A 19,494-nucleotide genomic window follows, 5' to 3' on the forward strand; every position below is an offset into this window, starting at 1 on the left:
GCCAGGACAAATCATTGAAGGAATTCCAGCTATCCCACTGTTCCACCTCAAACTTCTCAGTCTAATGTCCTGGACTCATTTCATTGGCTCTTACTACCAAATATGTGATCCAAAATAAAGTAGTCCTTTTCCCTTTAATGTATAATTACAAGAGTGTCCTAAAAGCTTAATTCAAGCTAATCTTAATTTTGGGAAGGAGGGTGGAACAATACTTCTGGCATAGCAAGAGTAAAGAGGTATATAGATCAGTTATTGCTTAACAGCAATGCTTTTCTGTCCAATATCCTCTGTACTTCCTTTCATGTATTCTTGGGGGCTGAATGATACTCTAATCATTCTGAATTCTGTTCAGAGTTTTGTCAACAAGGATAATTTGCCAGCCTTGTTCTCTCTTGGGTTTCTAAACCCCAGGACAAAGTTTAAATTCAATGATTTTTCTCCCAGGAATTTTTTTTCTTCAATGGGCAGGGTCTCTTGGTTATACCTGTCATCAGTTAAGAGGATTTTAGTCAACTCCACCCCATTATAAGCTTTCCATTAGGTCATGGCACCTTATTATTCCTATTATTATGTAGCCTTAAACTAGGGCTCTGCTGCTATAGAAACATAATGGAAGGAGGTTCAGACCTACTTTATTGAATCCAATGTGGGGGAGGTGCATGGCTTTGGTCTTCTATTGAAATGTGTATGTGTACATGATATAGTAGTACTAATCTAGAAAATATTGCTGTGAAAGGTCCAATATATTTGTATTCTGGGGAGCCGAGTTCTCCTGATTAGCTCCCACTACTTTAGTTTCCATTGCCTTCTGCCTTTTCAAATATTCCCTTTTTTTATTCATACCCAGATTTAGCTGTATTATGGGTCAAACCTGGGCTCCTCATCTAAAGCACAGATCATGGATATCTGGTATCGCCAACTTTGGTAATTCAATTAAATTCAACAAATATTTATTAAGCACCTACTATCTGCAAGGTACTGTGCTGAGTTTTGAGAATATAAAGGAGCTCTCAAGAAGCTTACAATATATAACAGAGGGAAAAATAACAAAGAAATATGATACCAGGTAAAATGTAATAAAAGTATAAATGTGATTCCTGAAAAAAGGTGTCTGAAAATTTTGAAGATTGAGGGGCAACTTTGTAGAGATTGGAGAAGAAAGGCTTTGAGGAAAACTTTTCTTATAAAAGTGGCTTCAGAGTTGAAGATTTAAAAGAAAAGTGGGGTTTCGAAAAGTAGAGATGAGGTGGGAATATATTTGCGGTATGAAGGATGGAATGCATAAATGTAAAGAGGTGGAAGAGTACAACTAATAGTTTGGAAATGATGTGGTCAGAACACATTATTTGGCCTCTATGATCAGACCAATGGATTAGAAATATTATTTTCACAGTTATATCTTATAGAAGAGAGAAACAGGTAGGGAGACCACAGAATTTTGATGTTGAAAGGAGAACTTTCAGGTCAGCTGGGTCAATCCAGATTTGATAGTGACCTCTATCACTCCCATTACCAAATGGCCATAAAGCCTTCACTAGAAGATTTTTACTGAACAATTTCTAATGAGCTCTGCTAAGCTAGCTAATTATGCTTTTAGATAGCTTTAATTATTTGGAAATGTTTCCTTACTGCCAGCAAAAATTCTGCTTCTGTAACTTTCAACCACTTCTCTTAGTCTTGCTTTCAGGAGCGAAGTATAACAAGCCAATTCCTCTTCCACATGAAATACAATGAGTGAACAATGTAAAAGGAAGCATGTCTCAAGAAAACAAACCAAACAAAATTATAGCTGCTGACAATAGTAACTTGATGGCCATAGGGTATCTTAATAAAAAACATCAAACAAAAGCTTTCCCTTCACTCACTAAATTTCTAGTACTACTCTACACTGTGAAGTCTCTGATGTCTTATTAGAGTTGAACTGTGCCTGAAGACATTCCCACAGTGATCACATTTATAAGGTTTTTCCCCAGTGTGAATTCTCTGATGTCGAATAAGGTTTGCATGAAGGCTAAAGGCTTTCCCACATGTACTACATTCATAAGGTTTCTCTCCAGTATGAGTAATACAATGTTGAATAAAGGATGAACTCTGAATGAAGGCTTTTCCACATTCATTACATTCATAGGGTTTTTCTCCAGTATGAATTTTCTGATGTTTAGTAAAAGATGACCTATCCCAAAATGCTTTCCCACATTCATTACATGCATAAGGTCTTTCTCCTGTATGAATTCTCTGATGTTGAGTACAGTCTGTACTTAATCGGAAGGTTTTCCCACATTCATTACATTTGTAGGGTTTCTCTCCAGTATGAATGGTTTTATGCTGAGTTAGGTGTGTACTCAGACGAAAAGTTTTCCCACATTCATTACATTTGTAGGGTTTTTCTCCAGTATGAATGCTCCTGTGTCTAGTAAGATGTACACGAAGTCGAAAGGCTTTTCCACATTCATTACAATTGTAAGGTTTCTCTCCAGTATGAACTCTCTGATGTTGCCTAAGGAATTCACCATTACTAAATGATTTACCACAATCATCACATTTATATGGTTTCTCTCCTGTATGAATTCTCTGATGTCGATTTAAATGTCTGTTCTGACTGAAAGCTTTCCCACATTGATTACATTCATAAGGTTTTTCTCCTGTATGGATGGTCTTATGTTGAGTAAGGCATACATTCTGGCTGAAGGCTTTTCCACATTCATTACATTCATAAGGTTTCTCTCCAGTATGAATTCTTTTATGTTGAGTAAGGCTAGCACGTGAACTGAAGGCTTTCCCACATTCATTACATTTATGGGGTTCCTCTCCAGTATGGACTCTCTGATGACTCACTAGGAGAGACCCCTTACTGAAAGTCTTATCACAATCACTACATTTATAGGGTTTCTTTCCAGGATGGATGCTCTTATGTTTAGTAAGATGTCCTTGCAGTCTAAAAGTTTTCCCACATTCATTACATTCATAAGGCTTCTCTCCAGTATGAATTCTTTTATGCTGAGTAAGGTGTGCATATAATCTGAAGGCTTTCCCACATTCAGTACATTCATAGGGTTTCTCCCCAGTATGAATTCTTTTATGTTGATTAAGGTTTCCACGAAGCCTGAAAGCTTTCCCACATTCAGTACATTCATAGGGCTTCTCTCCTGTATGAACTCTATTATGTCGAGTAAGGTTTCCACGAAGTCTGAAGGCTTTTTCACATTCATTACACTTATAGGGTTTTTCACCTGTGTGGATTCTCTGGTGGTTTTTAAGGATTGTACTCTTAGTAAATGCTTTCCCACATTCATTACACTCAAAGATCTTTTTCTCTATACAGATTTTTTGATGTTCAAATAATTGAGAATTATAATAGATTTTCCTATATATATCATACTTATGAGCAATTTCTTTTGAAGGAACAATTTGTTCTGCAATCAGATTATATTCATTATACTTATGATTTGTTTCTCTAGGGATTATCTTTGTTTGGGAAACTGTAATTTGTCTCAGCTCTGCCTCTTTGATATTCTGCTCTAATCTAAATTGGGAAGCAATTTCTTCTAGCTCAGAATACCAGATACCATCCCTTGTGAATTTTTCCAATGTTATTTTCTGGGATGATTCTGCCTCAGAAACATCTTGTTTTGGAGTTGATTCCTTGGTTTTGTTCTTGGTCTCCCAGTCTGAAAAAAAGAAAGAAAAAATGCAACTGTGCCCTGTTGCCTATTCTGGGATCAAAGAAATTACTGAAATGAGAAGAGTAAAAGTGATAATAATAATAATAATAATAATAATGAGAATAATATATAAATAGCTTTGGAAACATTTAAATATTAAATTCAGTATTTGTAATTTAAAGATAAAATAATAAATATGTCAAGGTGTAATGATATGAGAACAAAATTGGTTGGAAAAAAATTAATCCAATAAATACGTATGCAATTGAATTCAATGATTCTGATCTACTGATGAAGAGTTAAGAGATAAGAAAGATAAGTGTTGGAATAGAAAAAAAAAAGAGATGCTATGGCTAAAAGCAGATAACAAGATTATGAGAAGCACCTGAATCTAGGACTTCATTAACCTATGTTCTGTATTTTATTGTAATAAAATTTTATTGTTATTGTAATAGAGTCCTAACTAATCTCTTAGGTTTTATCCTCTTCAATCAGTTTTATACATTGATATCAAAGAAATCTTTTATAAAAGATAATTTCTATAATAATACTTTTACAACTCCTTTAACCATACTTAGGGTCTTTTTTGTAGTGATAGTGATCCTGTTTCTGTTCAATTATACTCTTTTCATGCATACAACCTTTGAGATTAAGGCTATTTATATTCAGCAGAAACTTAGGATGTAAAGGGAAAACTAATGGCTCCTTTTGATCATTATCCCTATTATACTCTAAACATAGGTATTTTTTTTTTTGGTTGTTGTTTTCTTGAAATTTGTCCTGACTACAAAATTCACTTTATCCATGGAGCGCAGCCTTCTCTATTCTTCTTTGAACTCCTAAATTTTGTACCCATGGCCATCCTAAGATTATTGCTTACATGAAGCTTGGCTTCCTGGAATTGCAGCCCTACTCAATTTCCTTGTTGTTTTGACCAATCTCACCACTATGAACTGTTGCCACCAATGCCCTCACATGCTAATGTTGCTTTCTTAATAAAAATCCTAAAATACCTCCCTACTGCTTATAACATGAAGATCACCCTCAGTCTGGAAGTCTAAGTCCTTCACAAACTAGTCTCATATTACCTATTCACTCTAATTTCTCAATCAGAGGTATTAGCAGTTGTTGTGGAAAGAAAAAGACAGTATAATAATATACAAGTTACTTAACCTCACTGAACCTCAATTTTCTCATTTGTAAAATGGAAATAATATCTACAGGATCTATTTGACATATGAAACCCAATTATTATAATTTATGCTAGTAATACTATTCATCAAGCACTCTTAATTATCTGTCACATGCTATAGCCTAAACTATTACAATGACCTTCAAATGATATTCCTGCCTCAAGTCCCTTCCCATTAAATACATCCTCAATATAACTGCCAATTAAGCATGAATGTGCTCATGTTACTTTCCTACTCAATAAAATCTACTAGATTTCTATTGTCTCTAAGATAAATTATCAACTGCTCTGTTTTGCTTTTACTCTTTGGCCCCAATCTCATCATAAATCATTCCCTCTCCCAGATTCTACAATATAGCCAAACTGGCCTCCTCTCTGATTTTCCTATAAAGCACTCCCTTCTGTCTTTATGACTTTGATCTGACCATTCTCCATGCCTGGAATATACTTCCTTGTCACCTCTGTCTCATAGAATTCTTAGCTTCATTTAAGATGTAATTTAAGTACAAAGTCTTTGCTGATTCTCTCCTCCTGTGCCCAATCTCTGATGTCCTTTCTTTTTAATTAACTCTTATTTTATATTTATGCCATATTTTCTTATACATTTACATACTAAGTAGATAGGTGGCACAGTAGTTAAAATGCTGAACTTGGAGTCAGGAAGACTTGAGTTAAAAAAAATCTAACAGCAGACACTAATTAAGTGACCTTAGGCAAATCACTTAACCTCAGTTTGCCTCAGTTTCTGTAATTGTAAAATGGGGAACATAATAGCACCTACTGTGAAAATCAAATAACATAATATTTGTAAAGTGCTTAGACACAGTTCCTGACATATTAGTAGGTGCTAAAAAAGTGCTAATGATGATATAGCTTTTTTGTCCATGTCAAGTCAACAACTTTTAAAGAAAAAAAAAGAACAATCCCTTATCTTAAGGAGCTCTTAGTCTAATGGGAAGGCAATATATATACAATATATATGGGAGAGATAAGCTCAGAGGGAAGACACTAAGATTAGGGAGGCCTAGAAAGTCTTCTTGTAGAAGGTATTCCAAGCACTTAAACAAACTGTCTAGACATAGTAGTGACTAAATAAATGCCTGTTGATTGATATTAAACTAATTTCTTACTCTGAATTTTTATTCATTCTGTTATCTTTATGGAATATATCTACTCTTTCCAAAAAACAAAAGAACAAAATTTTTTAAGGGAATACAAGGTTCAGTTTTTTTTTTTTAAAGGGTTCTCTGACTTCTGGCTTTGATCTTTCTCTCAATAAGATTTACATCTTTTATTATAGTTACATGAAAAGTGGCTTACTATACAGGTTAGAGGGCTGGCCTTGGAATTAAATTATGGGCTCAAGCCCTGACTCTAACACACAACAGTGGCATGAAGTTAGGTTTAAGTAAGACTATGCCTTATAACTAAATTGTCTGTATTGGGAGATATCACCATGAGATGGAAAGAGGACCAAAGAGAAGATATTCTACTTTGCTTCAGAGACTGAATTAGGGTCTGTAAATAAGAAGCAGCTACCAGAAGGCAAATTTCAGATTAATATTAAGAACCTAATAATTACAATTGCTTTAAAATGAATAGGTCACCTTACAAAGTAATGACCTCCTTATCCCTAAAATGATGAAACAAAGGCTGGACAACTATTATTTTAAAGAAGTTCCATAATCTCCTTTTCCCATATATCTGAGTCTGAAATAGAATTATACTTCAGACAAAAAACCTAGATATTATTTCTATTTTACAAATGAGAAAATTGAGGTTCAGTGAGGTTAAGTAACTTGTATATTATTATACTGTCTTTTTCTTTCCACAACAACTGCTAATACCTCTGATTGAGAAATTAGAGTGAATAGTTGTAAGTCTCTTACACTCTTTATTGCTTCCAACTTGTCTCCTGCCTCAGTGCAGATTTTCTCTTTGTCTTGATTTCTTTAGCTTTAGGTATTCTTGTATTTGGTGGTTCTAAAACCACCTATAAGATACCATTCAATAATAAAATTATAAAAATCTATAATTTACCATATTTCATCTACCATAACTGTTATGTATGTATAAATATTATTTTGTTTCCTTACCTACCTCGGCAAGAATATGTGAAGATTTCTCTTTCTATTGGCCAAGGCTCTTTTCCTTGCTCCAACTGGGAAATGACATCTGGTTTGGAAATCTGATGCCCTGTCCATATGGAAAGACAAAGTTATTTGAGCATTTTTGTTAGAAAAATAACTATTCCAGAAAAAAATCCCCCAAACTCTTTCCTCAAGATCTGTGAAATATAAGAAAGATACAACTTATAGACAGCACATCAAAAGTCCTTTTTCTTACTGTACAAAATATAGATCTTTCACCTGGAAAGGGGAAGAAGGTGTACTCTGTTTTGTGCTTCAAAGGCATTAAGAATATATGATCACTGAGTTTCAGGTTCTGATACAGATCTCAGAGGCATTATAACTTCTGGTAACTGAGGGAAAAAAAAAATTGGTACTCAGTGGAAATGTTCATGCTTAATTACACAGGAAAGCCTTCCTTACCTAAAAAGACTAGGTTCTTATAGTTCTCAAGCATTACATCTCTATATAAGTATCTCTGATCAGGGTTCAGTTGTTGCCATTCCTCATAGGTGAAGTCCACAGCCACATCCTTGAATGTCAGTGATTCCTGAAATGACAAACACATCCTTGTTTAATTTAGGAAATGACACTGGAGAGAATTGGCAGCATCAAAAGCAGAAAACAGTATTATTAAATTTTGATGGTAATCCAGAATCTGATTATTCTGAGTTAAGTAAATTATTTAGTTTCCTATTATTTAAATTACCTTCTAGTACCTATGAGTGAGATGAAAGTTAAGGTTAAGAAACTCTACCTATCAAGCCATTCTCCAATTGATAAATGGTCAAAGGATATGAACAGACAATTTTCAGATGATGAAATTGAAATCATTACCACTCATATGAAAGAGTGTTCCAAATCATTATTAATCAGAGAAATGCAAATTAAGACAACTCTGAGATACCATTACACACCTGTCAGATTGGCTAAGATGACAGGAAAAAATAATGATGAGTGTTGGAGGGGATGGGAAAACTGGGACACTGATACTTTGTTGGTGGAGCTGTGAACGAATCCAACCATTCTGGAGAGCAATCTGGAATTATGCCCAAAAAGTTATCAAACTGTGCATACCCTTTGATCCAGCAGTGCTTCTACTGGGCTTATACCCCAAGGAGATACTAAAGAAGGGAAAGGGACCAGTATGTGCCAAAATGTTTGTGGCAGCCCTGTTTGTAGTGGCTAGAAGCTGGAAACTGAGTGGATGCCCATCAATTGGAGAATGGTTGGGTAAATTGTGGTATATGAATGTTATGGAATATTATTGTTCTGTAAGAAATGACCAGCAAGATGAATACAGAGAAGCTTGGAGAGAATTACATGAACTGATGCTAAGTGAAATGAGCAGAACCAAGAGATCATTATATACGTCAACAACGATACTGCATGAAGATGTAATCTGATGGAAGTGGATTTCTTTGACAAAGAGACCTAATTCAGTTTCAATTGATCAATGATGGACAGAAACAGCTACACCCAAAGAAAAAACACTGGGAAATGAATGTAAACTGTTTGCATTTTTGTTTTTCTTCCTGGGTTATTTCTACCTTTTGAATCCAATTCTCCCTGTGCAACAAGAAAACTGTTTGGATCTGCACACATACATTGTATCTAGGATATACTAGGACATATTCAACATATATAGGACTGCTTGCCATCTAGGGGAGGGGGTGGAGGGTGGGAGGGAAAAATCGGAACAGAAGTGAGTGCAAGGGATAATGTTGTAAAAAAAATTATCTGGCATGGATTCTGTCAATAAAAAGTTACTATAATAAAATTAAAAAAAAAAAAAAAAAGAAAGAAACTCTGCCTATAACATCTACCTTCACTCAAATATCTTTTTTAATTATGCTTGAACTTTTCATTGAGGTCATTGTCTCATAAGGTAGTCCAATCCATTTTTGTAATTGTCTAAAGGTGAAATATTTCTTTCTTTCTTTGAATTGCAATATGCTTTCCTGGAATATCCATTATTATCCATTATTCCTAGTTGTCTCCTTTGGAAGAACAAAGAATAAATCAAATTGATCTTCTATGTGTCAACTTCTCAAATAACTGAAGGCAACTATTACAGCTTGGCTAAATCTTTTCAAGGCTAAAAAACATTCTAGTTCCTTTAACAATTTCTCACATGACTTTTTTCATACTGGTCACCCACTTCTAGATGTGTTCTAGTGCTGACACTAGATCTAGTGTCAATGCTATCTTTAAAATGTGGCATGAAGAGCAGAGCATGATATTATATATCTGTATTACATGATATTACAGTCCAATCAAAAATAAATAGGGAAGGTTTATCTTTTCCCTTCCTTATTCCAGAGCCCCAGGGAAGAGAAAAGGGAATAAGAATTTATGTAGCACCTAATATGTGTCTGTACTAAGCACTGTACTAAGCATTTTTTGCTAATATTCCCTTATTTGATCCTTACTACAATCCTATGAGGGAAGTACCATTATTATCCCCACTTTGTAATTGAGGAAACTAAACAAAGGTTAACAGTAACTTGCCATGTTTCTCATGGTGTCTGAGGCACGATTTGAACTAAAGTCTTCTTGATTCCAAGCCTAGAGCACTATCCATCCACTGCACCACTTATCTGCCTCACTATAAACACATTAATGAAGTATAAGACTTAACTATTTTTTTAGCAGCCATATTACATTATCTCAAAATAAGGCTATATAGCATGACAAATTGGGAGATCATTCAGGCCAGATAATCCTGGGAGAAAGGGAAGATGAATACAGTATGAATTGTGTTCAAGCTACAATAGCTGCATATCACAAATCCTTCTGCATTCATGCAATGATGTACCTTCCCTGAAAAGGCTTTCAAGGCCCTCTAAGAACCAAGTTTAGCAGTAGTTGCCTATCGGATAATATCTGAAGAATACTAGGTCTTGAAAAAGATTTTTTTCATTAGGAAATGGGCTGTTCTCCTGGGATACAAAAATGATCATCTTTCTGAACTTCTGCCATTTGTGCAGTAGATGAATGAAGGTGGAAGATACTGAGAGAATATAATCAAGGCCATTTATGAAAGGGCTTTATCTGGGCCCTGTCACCATATAGCATTCTACTCTTTTACTGACCCATGAAAGTACTTCTATATTGATGATGAGGACTTCCTGAAATCATTGTTTTGACTGTAATCCACCTTTGATTACTGGGGAAAGTCTATGGTGCCCAGATCTTTACAAATATGGGTTTGGGGGCAGGAAGCCAAAATTTTATATTAGGGCCACACATAAATGTGTCTACTATACCTTACAGGAATTTAAAGTACTATGTCTAGACATTTGATTTTTGGGTTGGGATATAAGGCTGCAATGTTTGAGCATATTGAGAATGACATTTTGGCAAACCTCCAGGACATTTTAACAGTAGGTTGTTAATAATAGTCTCTTCTTTTTAAATTAAGAGCATAATATATGATACAGTTATTAATAGGAAATACAAAGCACTTTTCTTCTTATGTCACTGGTTTTATTTAGTCAAAGTTTTATTATTTCATCCTTCCAGGAAAATGAGGCTGTGAAATCACAACAAATAAGTGCTAGAAATATTAATTTTTCTACAATAAGTTGTATACAAATACCAGAAATATGCTTTTCACTGGGTCTCATTTCTGTTGGGGAAACCATCCTGTTTTGGTTAAGGAGGAGAACCAGGACTGAAAACACAGTTTAGAAGAGAGTATTATTATGGCTGGTAAAGGATGCAGTTACAAATTCTACTTTTCATAAGGGTACCATATATGTAGCTGAAAACTGGTTATACCACTTTCTATTCCCCACACAATGTTCTCCAGAGATTTATATGTTGTAGTGTTCTCTTCTTTAAAATATAATGGTTCTCTCTGGGAGCAGGTTTCTTGGGGAGGTTTTCTGGAGGCAGCCTTAGTTTCAGTTAAAAGTAATAACCACTCCAACTACAGCCAGCTGATAAAATCCAGATGTTTATTTCTTATCTCTTTCCTTGGGCCCAGTTAGCTTTCTTAGAGGCCTATCTCTCTGCTTGGTTCCAAGAGCTCTTGCAGCTTGTCCTTTGCCTCTGCTTTCTTCAGTCTCCAGCCAGCACAAAGGTGGAAGATGGAATGAATCTGACTTCGCCTCCGAGAGTAGGCTTGTGGGCTTCTGTATCTCCCAGAGTGCCCTTTGGCCCTGAGAGCTTCTTGCTTATATGCTATTCACCGAATACACACCAATCATTATATCACTGGGAAACCATTAATTGTTGTATGACTAAATCAATGCTAAACTAGATTTAAACATTGTCTCCTCAATTCCACTTAGTACCTTGTTTCAAGTTCTGGCCCATAACATCTCCTCATAGGATCAGATCAATCATACTGAACCATGCTAAATTAGATAATTATTGTCTCTATCAACTCTAATGAGTTAACGCTTTTTAAGGATTCCAATAATATGTAACTTTTCTAAAATTCTATTCATCCCCTTTATTTTTTTAGGTTTATTATTGAGTTAGATTTATCCAGGTCTGAGAGATTGATAGTTTTACTATGTCAAGACTTCTAATTGTGGTATTTTTCTCCATTCTATTCTTTTAGAGCTTTCCTTCTTTTTTCCTGCCCCCTCCTTGAGTTTGTTTATGACTAATCCCTTTCCAAACCTAACTTTTCCCTTAAACATTTTTCTTCCTGTTTTTCTTTTGCGTGAGATGCATTTCTATACCTAATTATGCATCTGTTTATTCTTCCCTCCTTAGATCTGTTCAGATCAGAGTGAAGTTCAAGTGTTGTCTGGTCCCCCTACTCCCACCTTCTTGTATTGACTTCCCTTTGCTTTTCCCTGTTCTTCTTCTCCCTTCCCTCCTCTGTATATTTCTCCTCTTCCCCATTTTTTTCATTCCTTATTAAAAAATAAATTGAAACATAACAGAATAACTCCAAGGAACTCTAATCTAATGATTACTGACTTCTGAGGAGATGCATGTATCATTTCCCTATATAATAAAAATTTTAGTCCCTTATGATTGCGTGTGTTTTTTTTTTTTTAATTTCTCATGACTTCTATGTTTGCATGTCAAATTTTCTACTCAGTTTTGGTCTTTATATCAGGAAGGTTTAGAAGTCCTTTATTTCATTAAAGATCAGTTTTCTCCCATGAAGTATTATACTCAGGTTCTCTGGGTAAGTTGTTCTTAGTTGTACGCCTAGATATTTTGCCTTTTGTAAATATCATGTTCCAAGTTTTTTGCTTCTTTATTCTGGTGACTGCTTGTGTGGTCCCACTATGGCTCTTCAGTAATTTTTTAATTCCTCCTTCCTGGCAGCTTGCAGTATTTTTCCTTTGATGTGAGAACTCTGGTTTCTGGCTACAATAATTCTGGTAGTATTCCTTGCACTGTTTTTTTTTCAGGAGATGATCTGTAGATTTTCTTTCTTTGTTTCTTTCTTTCCTTCCTTCCTTTCTTTTCTTTTTTTTCCTCCTCTCTGTCTTTGTGTCTTTCTCTTTCTCTCTCTTAAAATGTTTTTTAGAGTGGAGCCAAGATGGCAGAGAATAGACAGGACTTTGCCTGAGTTTGTCCTGGCTTCCCTCAGAATTAACTCTACATAAAGCCTCTGAATGGATTTTGGAGTGATAGAATTTACAAATATTAGGAATGTAATAATTTTCCAGCATAAGATATCCTGGAAGGACTTCAGGAAAGGTCTGTTTGAATTGGGCAGAGAGAAATGGAGTTCATCCCAGGCTTGGTACAGGAAGGCCCAGGGGAGAGAGTTCCAGATTAAGGAATCTAATGGGAGGCTCTTAGCCAAAAATACAGGAACCTTATCTACTCTATCCTGATTCAGAAAAAGACCAGCTGTGAGACCTCTGGTGAAACTATAGATGGCAAATAGTGAGCCCATGAATCCCAGCATAACAAGTAGGACTTGGTCAAGACCACCCAGTGTAGTGGGGAAACCTGCAGCATCAGCCACCCCAAAGTAGTCAGTTAAAGAGCTCTGTCACTTTGTAGAAGAAGCTCTGGATAATCTCCCCTGTACCCTAGGAACAGACCTTAACCTTTCAAAATGAGAAAGAAAACAAAAAGAACTCTGACTATAAGAAATCTACTATGGACACAAGGAAGATCAGAACACAAGCCCAGAAGAGAACACCAAAGACAAAATGACTCCAGATGAATTCTCAAAGAGGGATATGAACTGGTCTCAAAGTCAAAAAGCTTTTCTGGAAGAATTTAAAAGGTATCTTAAAAGACAGTTGGAAGAAAAATGGGGAGAGAAAAGAAATGAGAGCTTTCCAGAAGATTCTGGAAAAGGAAACACAGACATTGACTGAAATATATTTGGTGGAATGGAAAAAAAATATATATATACTGGAGAAAAAAACTTCTTAAAAAATAGGATTTCTCAGAACAGAAAAAGAAAATTCCTTAAAAAACAATTAGTGAAAGGGAAAAAAAGAACCTCTTTAAAAAAAAAAAGAGGAGAGAGAGAGAAAAAGAAAGAGAGAGAGAAGACAATGTAAAATACCTCAATGGAAAAACAACTGATGAAAAAGAGATCCAAAAAAGACAATCTAAGAATTATTAGACTACCTGAAAATCACAATGAAAAAAAGGACCTTGACAACATCTGTCAAGAAATCATCAAGAAAAACTTTCCTAATATCCTAGAACCAAAGGGTAAAAGAGTCATTAAAGAATTACTGATCACCTCCTAAAAGAGACCCCAAAATTAAAACTCCAAGGAATATTGTAGCTAAAGTTCCAGAATCAGGGAGAAAATACTGCAAACAGCCAGAAGGAAACAATTCAATATCGAAGAGCCACAATCAGGATTACTCAGGACCTAGCAGCTTCTATTTTAAAGGATATGGAATATGACATTCTGGAAGCTAGTAGCTTCCAGGTAAATGAAAAGAGAGCTTGAAATTGAGTATTCCAAAAGGCAAAAGACACAGGCTTACAACAAAGAATATTTGAGTATAAGCATCAGGGGAAAAAAACAAACAAACAACAGACCTTTAAGAGTCTATTCCATTTCTGATATAAAAGTCTGTAATGTTCTCTGGTTCGGTTTCCTTGGGGTTTCTAAGGGTCTCGGGAGCAGCCTTCATTTCAGTTCAGTAATCACCACAAGAGTAGCCGGGGTTAAAGTCCAAATCCTTTATTATCTCTTTGCCTGATGATGGGTAGCTTTCTGAAGAACCTTTCAGTCTGGCCTTGGTCTTAGTGGGGTAAGTGCAGAAGGCCAGGCCAGCCACCAGGAAGATCAAAGATTGAATGAATGTCTGTTCTTGGTTCTGAGAGCTTGAGCTCTTCTCTGGCTTCTGAATCTCCCCGAATGAATCCTGGCTGAGGCTCCTAGTTTATATCCTCTACATTGAATATAAACCAATCATTATATCACTAAGAAACCATTATTGTAAGATTAAATCAATCATACGGAACCATGTTAAACTAGATAACCATTGTATCCTCAATTCCACTTAGTACCTTGTAACCATCCTTTGTTTCAAGTTCAGAGTTCTGGCCCATAACAAAAGTCCAGAACTGAATAGCAACTTTGAAATACATATAATCAGAAAAACCTAAAAACATAACTTTATTTGAGAAACTGGAAGGATTCTAGTGTAGTAAGGAGGAAATGGGGGCAGAGTGTAAAACTTATAAGTAATAAGTGGAATATATGAGAAGAATACACAAATATGAAGGAAGAAAGACAAAAGAGGGTTGCACACATACTATTTAATGTAGAAATATGTTACACTCAATGGTAAAATGAATGGGAAGGAACAGGGTTAAAATAGAAAATAATAGGAAAGGAAAAGTCACAAGCAAAATAAACTTACTATTCCTAAAGGTGGGATTAAAGCAGGAAATGGAAAGTGAAGAATTAGAATTTAAAAGAGTGACTTAGATTGTCTCTTAGATAACTGAGGAATAGCCGGACAAATTATGATATATGAATGTAATGAAGTATCACTGTACTATAAAAAAATGAAAAAGATTTTAGAAAAACCTGGGTAATATAAACTAATTTTAAACTAAATAAACAAAAGAATGAAATGAGAAAAAAATTAAAAGCAAAATTTAAAAACTTATATTAAAAATGTAAGAATTCTGATCAACGAAATGACCAACCATAACTTCAGAAGACTTGTGATGAAGAATATTATCCATCTATTGACAGAGAAATAATGAACTCAAGGTACAGAAAGAGGCATAAATTTTTAATACAAGGTCATTATATGGATTCCTTTTGATTGAAAATATTTGTTATACACACACATATGCACACACAAACACACACACATTCAGGTTGGAAAAGAGGATATAGTGATATCCAAATATGAAACATTATTACATAGTGTGTTTAGTCATCATGTATTGCTATTAAAAATAAATATTTTATTAGATTGTAAGCTTCTTGAAGACAGAGACTATTTTTTGCCTCTTTTTATATTCCCAGTTCTAAGTGCCTAGCTATAGTAGGCACTGACAACAAAAATGAAAATATTACAATTTGTTTCCTCCTTTCTGTAGATTGTTCATTGTAGTTGGGTTATGTTTAGGGGAAATAAAATAAGTTAGCAACAGTGATACACACAAAAAATAGAGTCAAAACATTTTAAAAAAATGTCCAGAAGGAATAAAAAGATGGTCAGAAATAAACACAAATGAGACAGCTTTGCAAATGATTTTGAAATTGGTATTTACTTTTTAAAAAAGGGATATGAAATGCAGATTTGTGGTTTCATACATTCCCCTTTTGGGATGTTATGTATAATGCTTTTTTGTTAAATTCAAAGTAAAAAAATTCATATAGGAAGTATATTAACAATTATTTACTTACCATGAGACCTGGTCTTAAATAGTCATAGTCACTTTACTATCTAGATCATTTTGCTAGTTGCTGAAGGTAGAAACTCAAATACAATTGTCATCATACTTCTTTTCTGTGTCTGTGCTCTACTCTGTACTTCAAATAATTAAATATTCTCATCTCCCTCTAAGATGACCAAAAAATACTCATGATGGTATTCAAGACATCAAACAATATGGCTCTCCTCTCTAGAGCCAACCTATTTCATTGTTGAGTTGTTTCAGTTTTGTCTGATTCATGATCCCATTTGGGGTTTTTTCAGCACAGATAGTGAAGTGGTTGGCCATTTCCTTTTACAACTCATTTTATATAAGATGAGGAAATTGAGGCAAATAGTTAGTGACTTGCCCAGTCACACCACTAGTATGAGTTTAAGGCCAGATTTGAACTTAATAAGATGAAATTTTCTTGACTCTAGGGATGGCACTCTATCCCCTGTGCCACCCAGCTGACCAAACTGTTGCCTACTATTTTCTAAAATGTGTCATCTTCTTGAGGTACACTTCACTGGTACTACTTTGTTACAACTTGCCTGAATATTCCTCTCCCCCCTCTCTTTTAATTTCTCTTTTATGTGAGGTCTTCCCTCTTCAGAATATAAGTTCCTTGAGGGCAGGGGCTGTCTTCCTTTTTGCTTGTTTTTGTACACTTAAAAATGAGAATAATGTCTCTCTCTATATTAAGTACTTAATGTCTATCTGGCTCCTACAAAGGACTCTTTAGAGTTACAAGCCTTTTAACTTGGACTATTTTCTATCTGAAGTCTCTGAGGCAAGAAGTACTCTCTGAAATGCTATTCTCTTAATCCTAGCTTTTTAAGAAGGCTTTCCCTGCTTATTGCTTGACCATACTTCTTCCTCCCTCCTCTGAATCTTTATATTTATTCTTTGCACTATTTAATTTGTTCCTGAGTCATGTATCTTGTTGAATTAACTTTTATCTATGCTATATAGTTATTATGACTTGTCTCTTGAACATTTTTATTTTCCCCATAAAAGTACAAGGCTCTTGAGGACAAAGACTATGTCTCTTGTTTCTTTACTTTGGTTCACAGGTCCACAGTATTGGGCATATAATGGGAGTGAAGAACCTTATACATAGATTCTAGGTGAGGAAGAGAGGGCCACTGGTACTATGTAAGATAGACACATTTCCAGTCTCCTAAAACAAAACAACAGGGACTCCTTTTTGTATAAGTGCAGGAAGGAAATGTTCTACCCTCAGCCAGGAGATGCCATTTGAGAAAGAGAATTAAAAGGAGAAAAAGACAGAAACTAACAATTCTCAACTTACCTGGAACCTGGCTGTAAAGAATTCAGAGGTTTTTCTTGGCTCCTCAGAGTTTCTGTCTTGGATAAGTGCATATTCCTGAGAAGAGAGAACTGTGGAAGAAGAAAAAATCATGAGAGATTCTCCTGCCTTGTGGTTCCACTCAAATTTCAAGACTAGAAATTTTCATTGAGCAATTAGTACACCCTGTGGGGGAAAAGAAAAGTCAAATAGACCCCACTAGTAGTACTTTCTGCTAGTTGGGAGATCAGAAATGATTTCTTATATTATCAGTCAGTCATTAATCCTTTATTAAAGAGATAAAGTCCTTGCCCTCAAGAATTGTACCATCTAATGGGGGAGACATCAGCAAATAAACATGTACAAACTAATGTGGGTGACTAATGTAAGCTTGGGCTATATATTCCATGCCTATGGTTCTAAAAGGTTCTAGGTTATTACCTAGAATTACAATTTATTACAGTCATAGTCTTGGTCAGGGATCACTTCCAAGGTCAACCAGATCTGCTAAAGCTCAGTTTGTAAATATGTGAAAACATTTTTATATAACATATGGGATATATAGCATACTTATAAATATGTTATCTACTACCTTGCAAGGAATCTACTAAAGTCAAAGTGTTTGGCTAAATGCTTTTGTTTCAGGATTCTCAATCTCAGAAATTTCCATTCTTGTTTGTTTTGTGACAATATGTTATATTTGACCCCTTCCCAAAACCATCACTTGGTAAATGATGAGTAAAAGTGCAATGTTGGGTAAATTTTATTCCCATAATATAATACCCCAATCCAGGAAGTATATTACCTATTGAACAAACTTTCTAAAAATGAAGGTAATTCCAGATAAAAGAATGTTACTTTTCAATAAGGACAAAGTTCTAGCAACTGGTCTATCACCTTTTCTTAATTTCTCTGTTACTTTAAGACTCTCACCTTTCTCCCCAAGCATTTGGGTCAGATCCTTTAAGTCACACTTCCTATTCTAGATATTCTTAAATCACTCCAGTCCTCTTTAGCCAGGCAAGATGGTTATAAATTGATTAACCACTCAAGGATCAGCTCCTTCTTGAACTTTTTTGCCAAAGGTCTAAGGCCAAATGGATCTGTTTTTGAGCCGATTCCGATTTATTTACAGAGGGTCTAAGGGCCTCAAAGGTAAAGTCACATTATCTGAGATTTTCATTCAGGGGCTGGCATCTTTGTCTCTTCAACAGGAACCCTTCCTTTGACGCACCAAGCTAGATAACTAGATTATGTGCAGGACTGCTGTGGACAACAGAGAGAAGATAAAATTAGATCAGAAATATCAGCCTACATAACACTGAAAAGATAGCCACAAAATCAGGCTATCCCCATAGAATGGGCACAAGATGAATTATATACTTTCACAAAAGATCTAATTCCACAAATAGTTAATACCCACTTACTACACATGCAAGGCATTAGGGATACGGCTAGGAAAAGCGAGACAGTCCTGATCTCATGGAAATCACATTCTCTGGGGGAGGGTTGGGGGGGGTGTAACACGGACAGACAAGTTAATACGAGAGCTTGATCTAAAGGGCACCAGCTATGTTTAAAACTCCGTGCTAGTTGCTCTGCAGACCTATTGGTAGAAGAAATCAAGGTCTGGCCTCCTGCACGGGTGGAATCCTGGTGCTGTTAAAGCACATGATCCTGGAGTCTGACAACCCAGGAGGCTTCTGGAGGGGACTCGGACGTCAGTTTGTCAAGACACAGCAGTTTCTCCGTCTTGAGACAAACCTCCCTCCCTCCGGCCCGGATCCGCCCAGTTCTGACTCAGGGCGAGGTCAAGGCTCGGCCCGGGTCATTAAGTACCTGGCACTGGGACCCGGACTGACCTCAGATAAGGAACTGATTCGGGGAGAACCACCAATCATGGCGACGGGCACGCGCACGCATCCTCAGACCCGTGTCGAGAGAGCGCCTGCGCTCAGAGACCCAAAGGACTACAACTTCCAGAATGACGTGAGCTCTTTTGCTTCGTTGCCATAACGACTTCCAGCCGATTCTTGTGGTTGATGGCCAGCTCCTATCCCTTCCTAGCACGTGAAACACTTTAGTCTTTCTACGAGGGCGTAGCTAAGAGTAAAGCTTAGCACTATCCCTTACATCAAGAGGAAGGGCGGGGAAGCGAACGATCACTGCCTCAAACAGAGCAGTCTCAGTTCTCGCTTCACCTTTTAAGGTCCTGGGTCTGTCTCCTTGGCAACCAAATGGCTTTTTCCTTTTTCTGAACGGAAACGGAAATGGAAGTATGACCTCGAGGAGATAGTGTCCAGGTGGGAACGGGCTGAGGAAACATAGGCAAAGGATGGAATTGGCTTTGGGAGATGAGGA

At 36.0% G+C, this 19,494-nt stretch overlaps 1 protein-coding gene across 3 annotated transcripts; it reads right to left on the reverse strand.

Moving 5' to 3' along the window:
- Positions 1–772: 772 nt before the first annotated feature.
- On the reverse strand, positions 773–19,494 carry LOC100929697 (zinc finger protein 260-like). Of its 3 annotated transcripts, none has more exons than XM_031954349.1 (6): positions 18,996–19,494; positions 18,067–18,396; positions 17,137–17,225; positions 7,407–7,533; positions 6,955–7,050; positions 773–3,668 (listed from the first exon to the last, which is right to left on the reverse strand). In XM_031954349.1, the coding sequence occupies exons 2-6, from the start codon at positions 18,080–18,082 to the stop codon at positions 1,879–1,881; spliced, it is 2,118 nt and encodes a 705-aa protein (XP_031810209.1). In that variant the 5' UTR covers positions 18,083–18,396; positions 18,996–19,494; the 3' UTR covers positions 773–1,878. The 3 variants fall into 3 exon arrangements, with proteins under 3 accessions (XP_031810209.1, XP_031810207.1, XP_031810208.1); XM_031954347.1 differs by having other exon boundaries at positions 18,067–18,399; XM_031954348.1 differs by having other exon boundaries at positions 18,067–18,399; positions 18,973–19,494.

Source organism: Sarcophilus harrisii, chromosome 2, assembly GCF_902635505.1.
Source record: "Sarcophilus harrisii chromosome 2, mSarHar1.11, whole genome shotgun sequence".
Taxonomy (NCBI): Eukaryota; Metazoa; Chordata; class Mammalia; order Dasyuromorphia; family Dasyuridae; genus Sarcophilus; species Sarcophilus harrisii.

Excerpts from the sequence above, each read along its gene's own strand:
- LOC100929697 (XM_031954349.1), bottom strand. Across the intron at positions 7,534-17,136 it reads TCTTTACAGCCAGGTTCCAG|GAATCACTGACATTCAAGGA; the intron begins GTAAGTTGAGAA and ends TTGTCATTTCAG. Across the intron at positions 3,669-6,954 it reads CTTCACATATTCTTGCCGAG|ACTGGGAGACCAAGAACAAA; the intron begins GTAGGTAAGGAA and ends TCTTTTTTTCAG.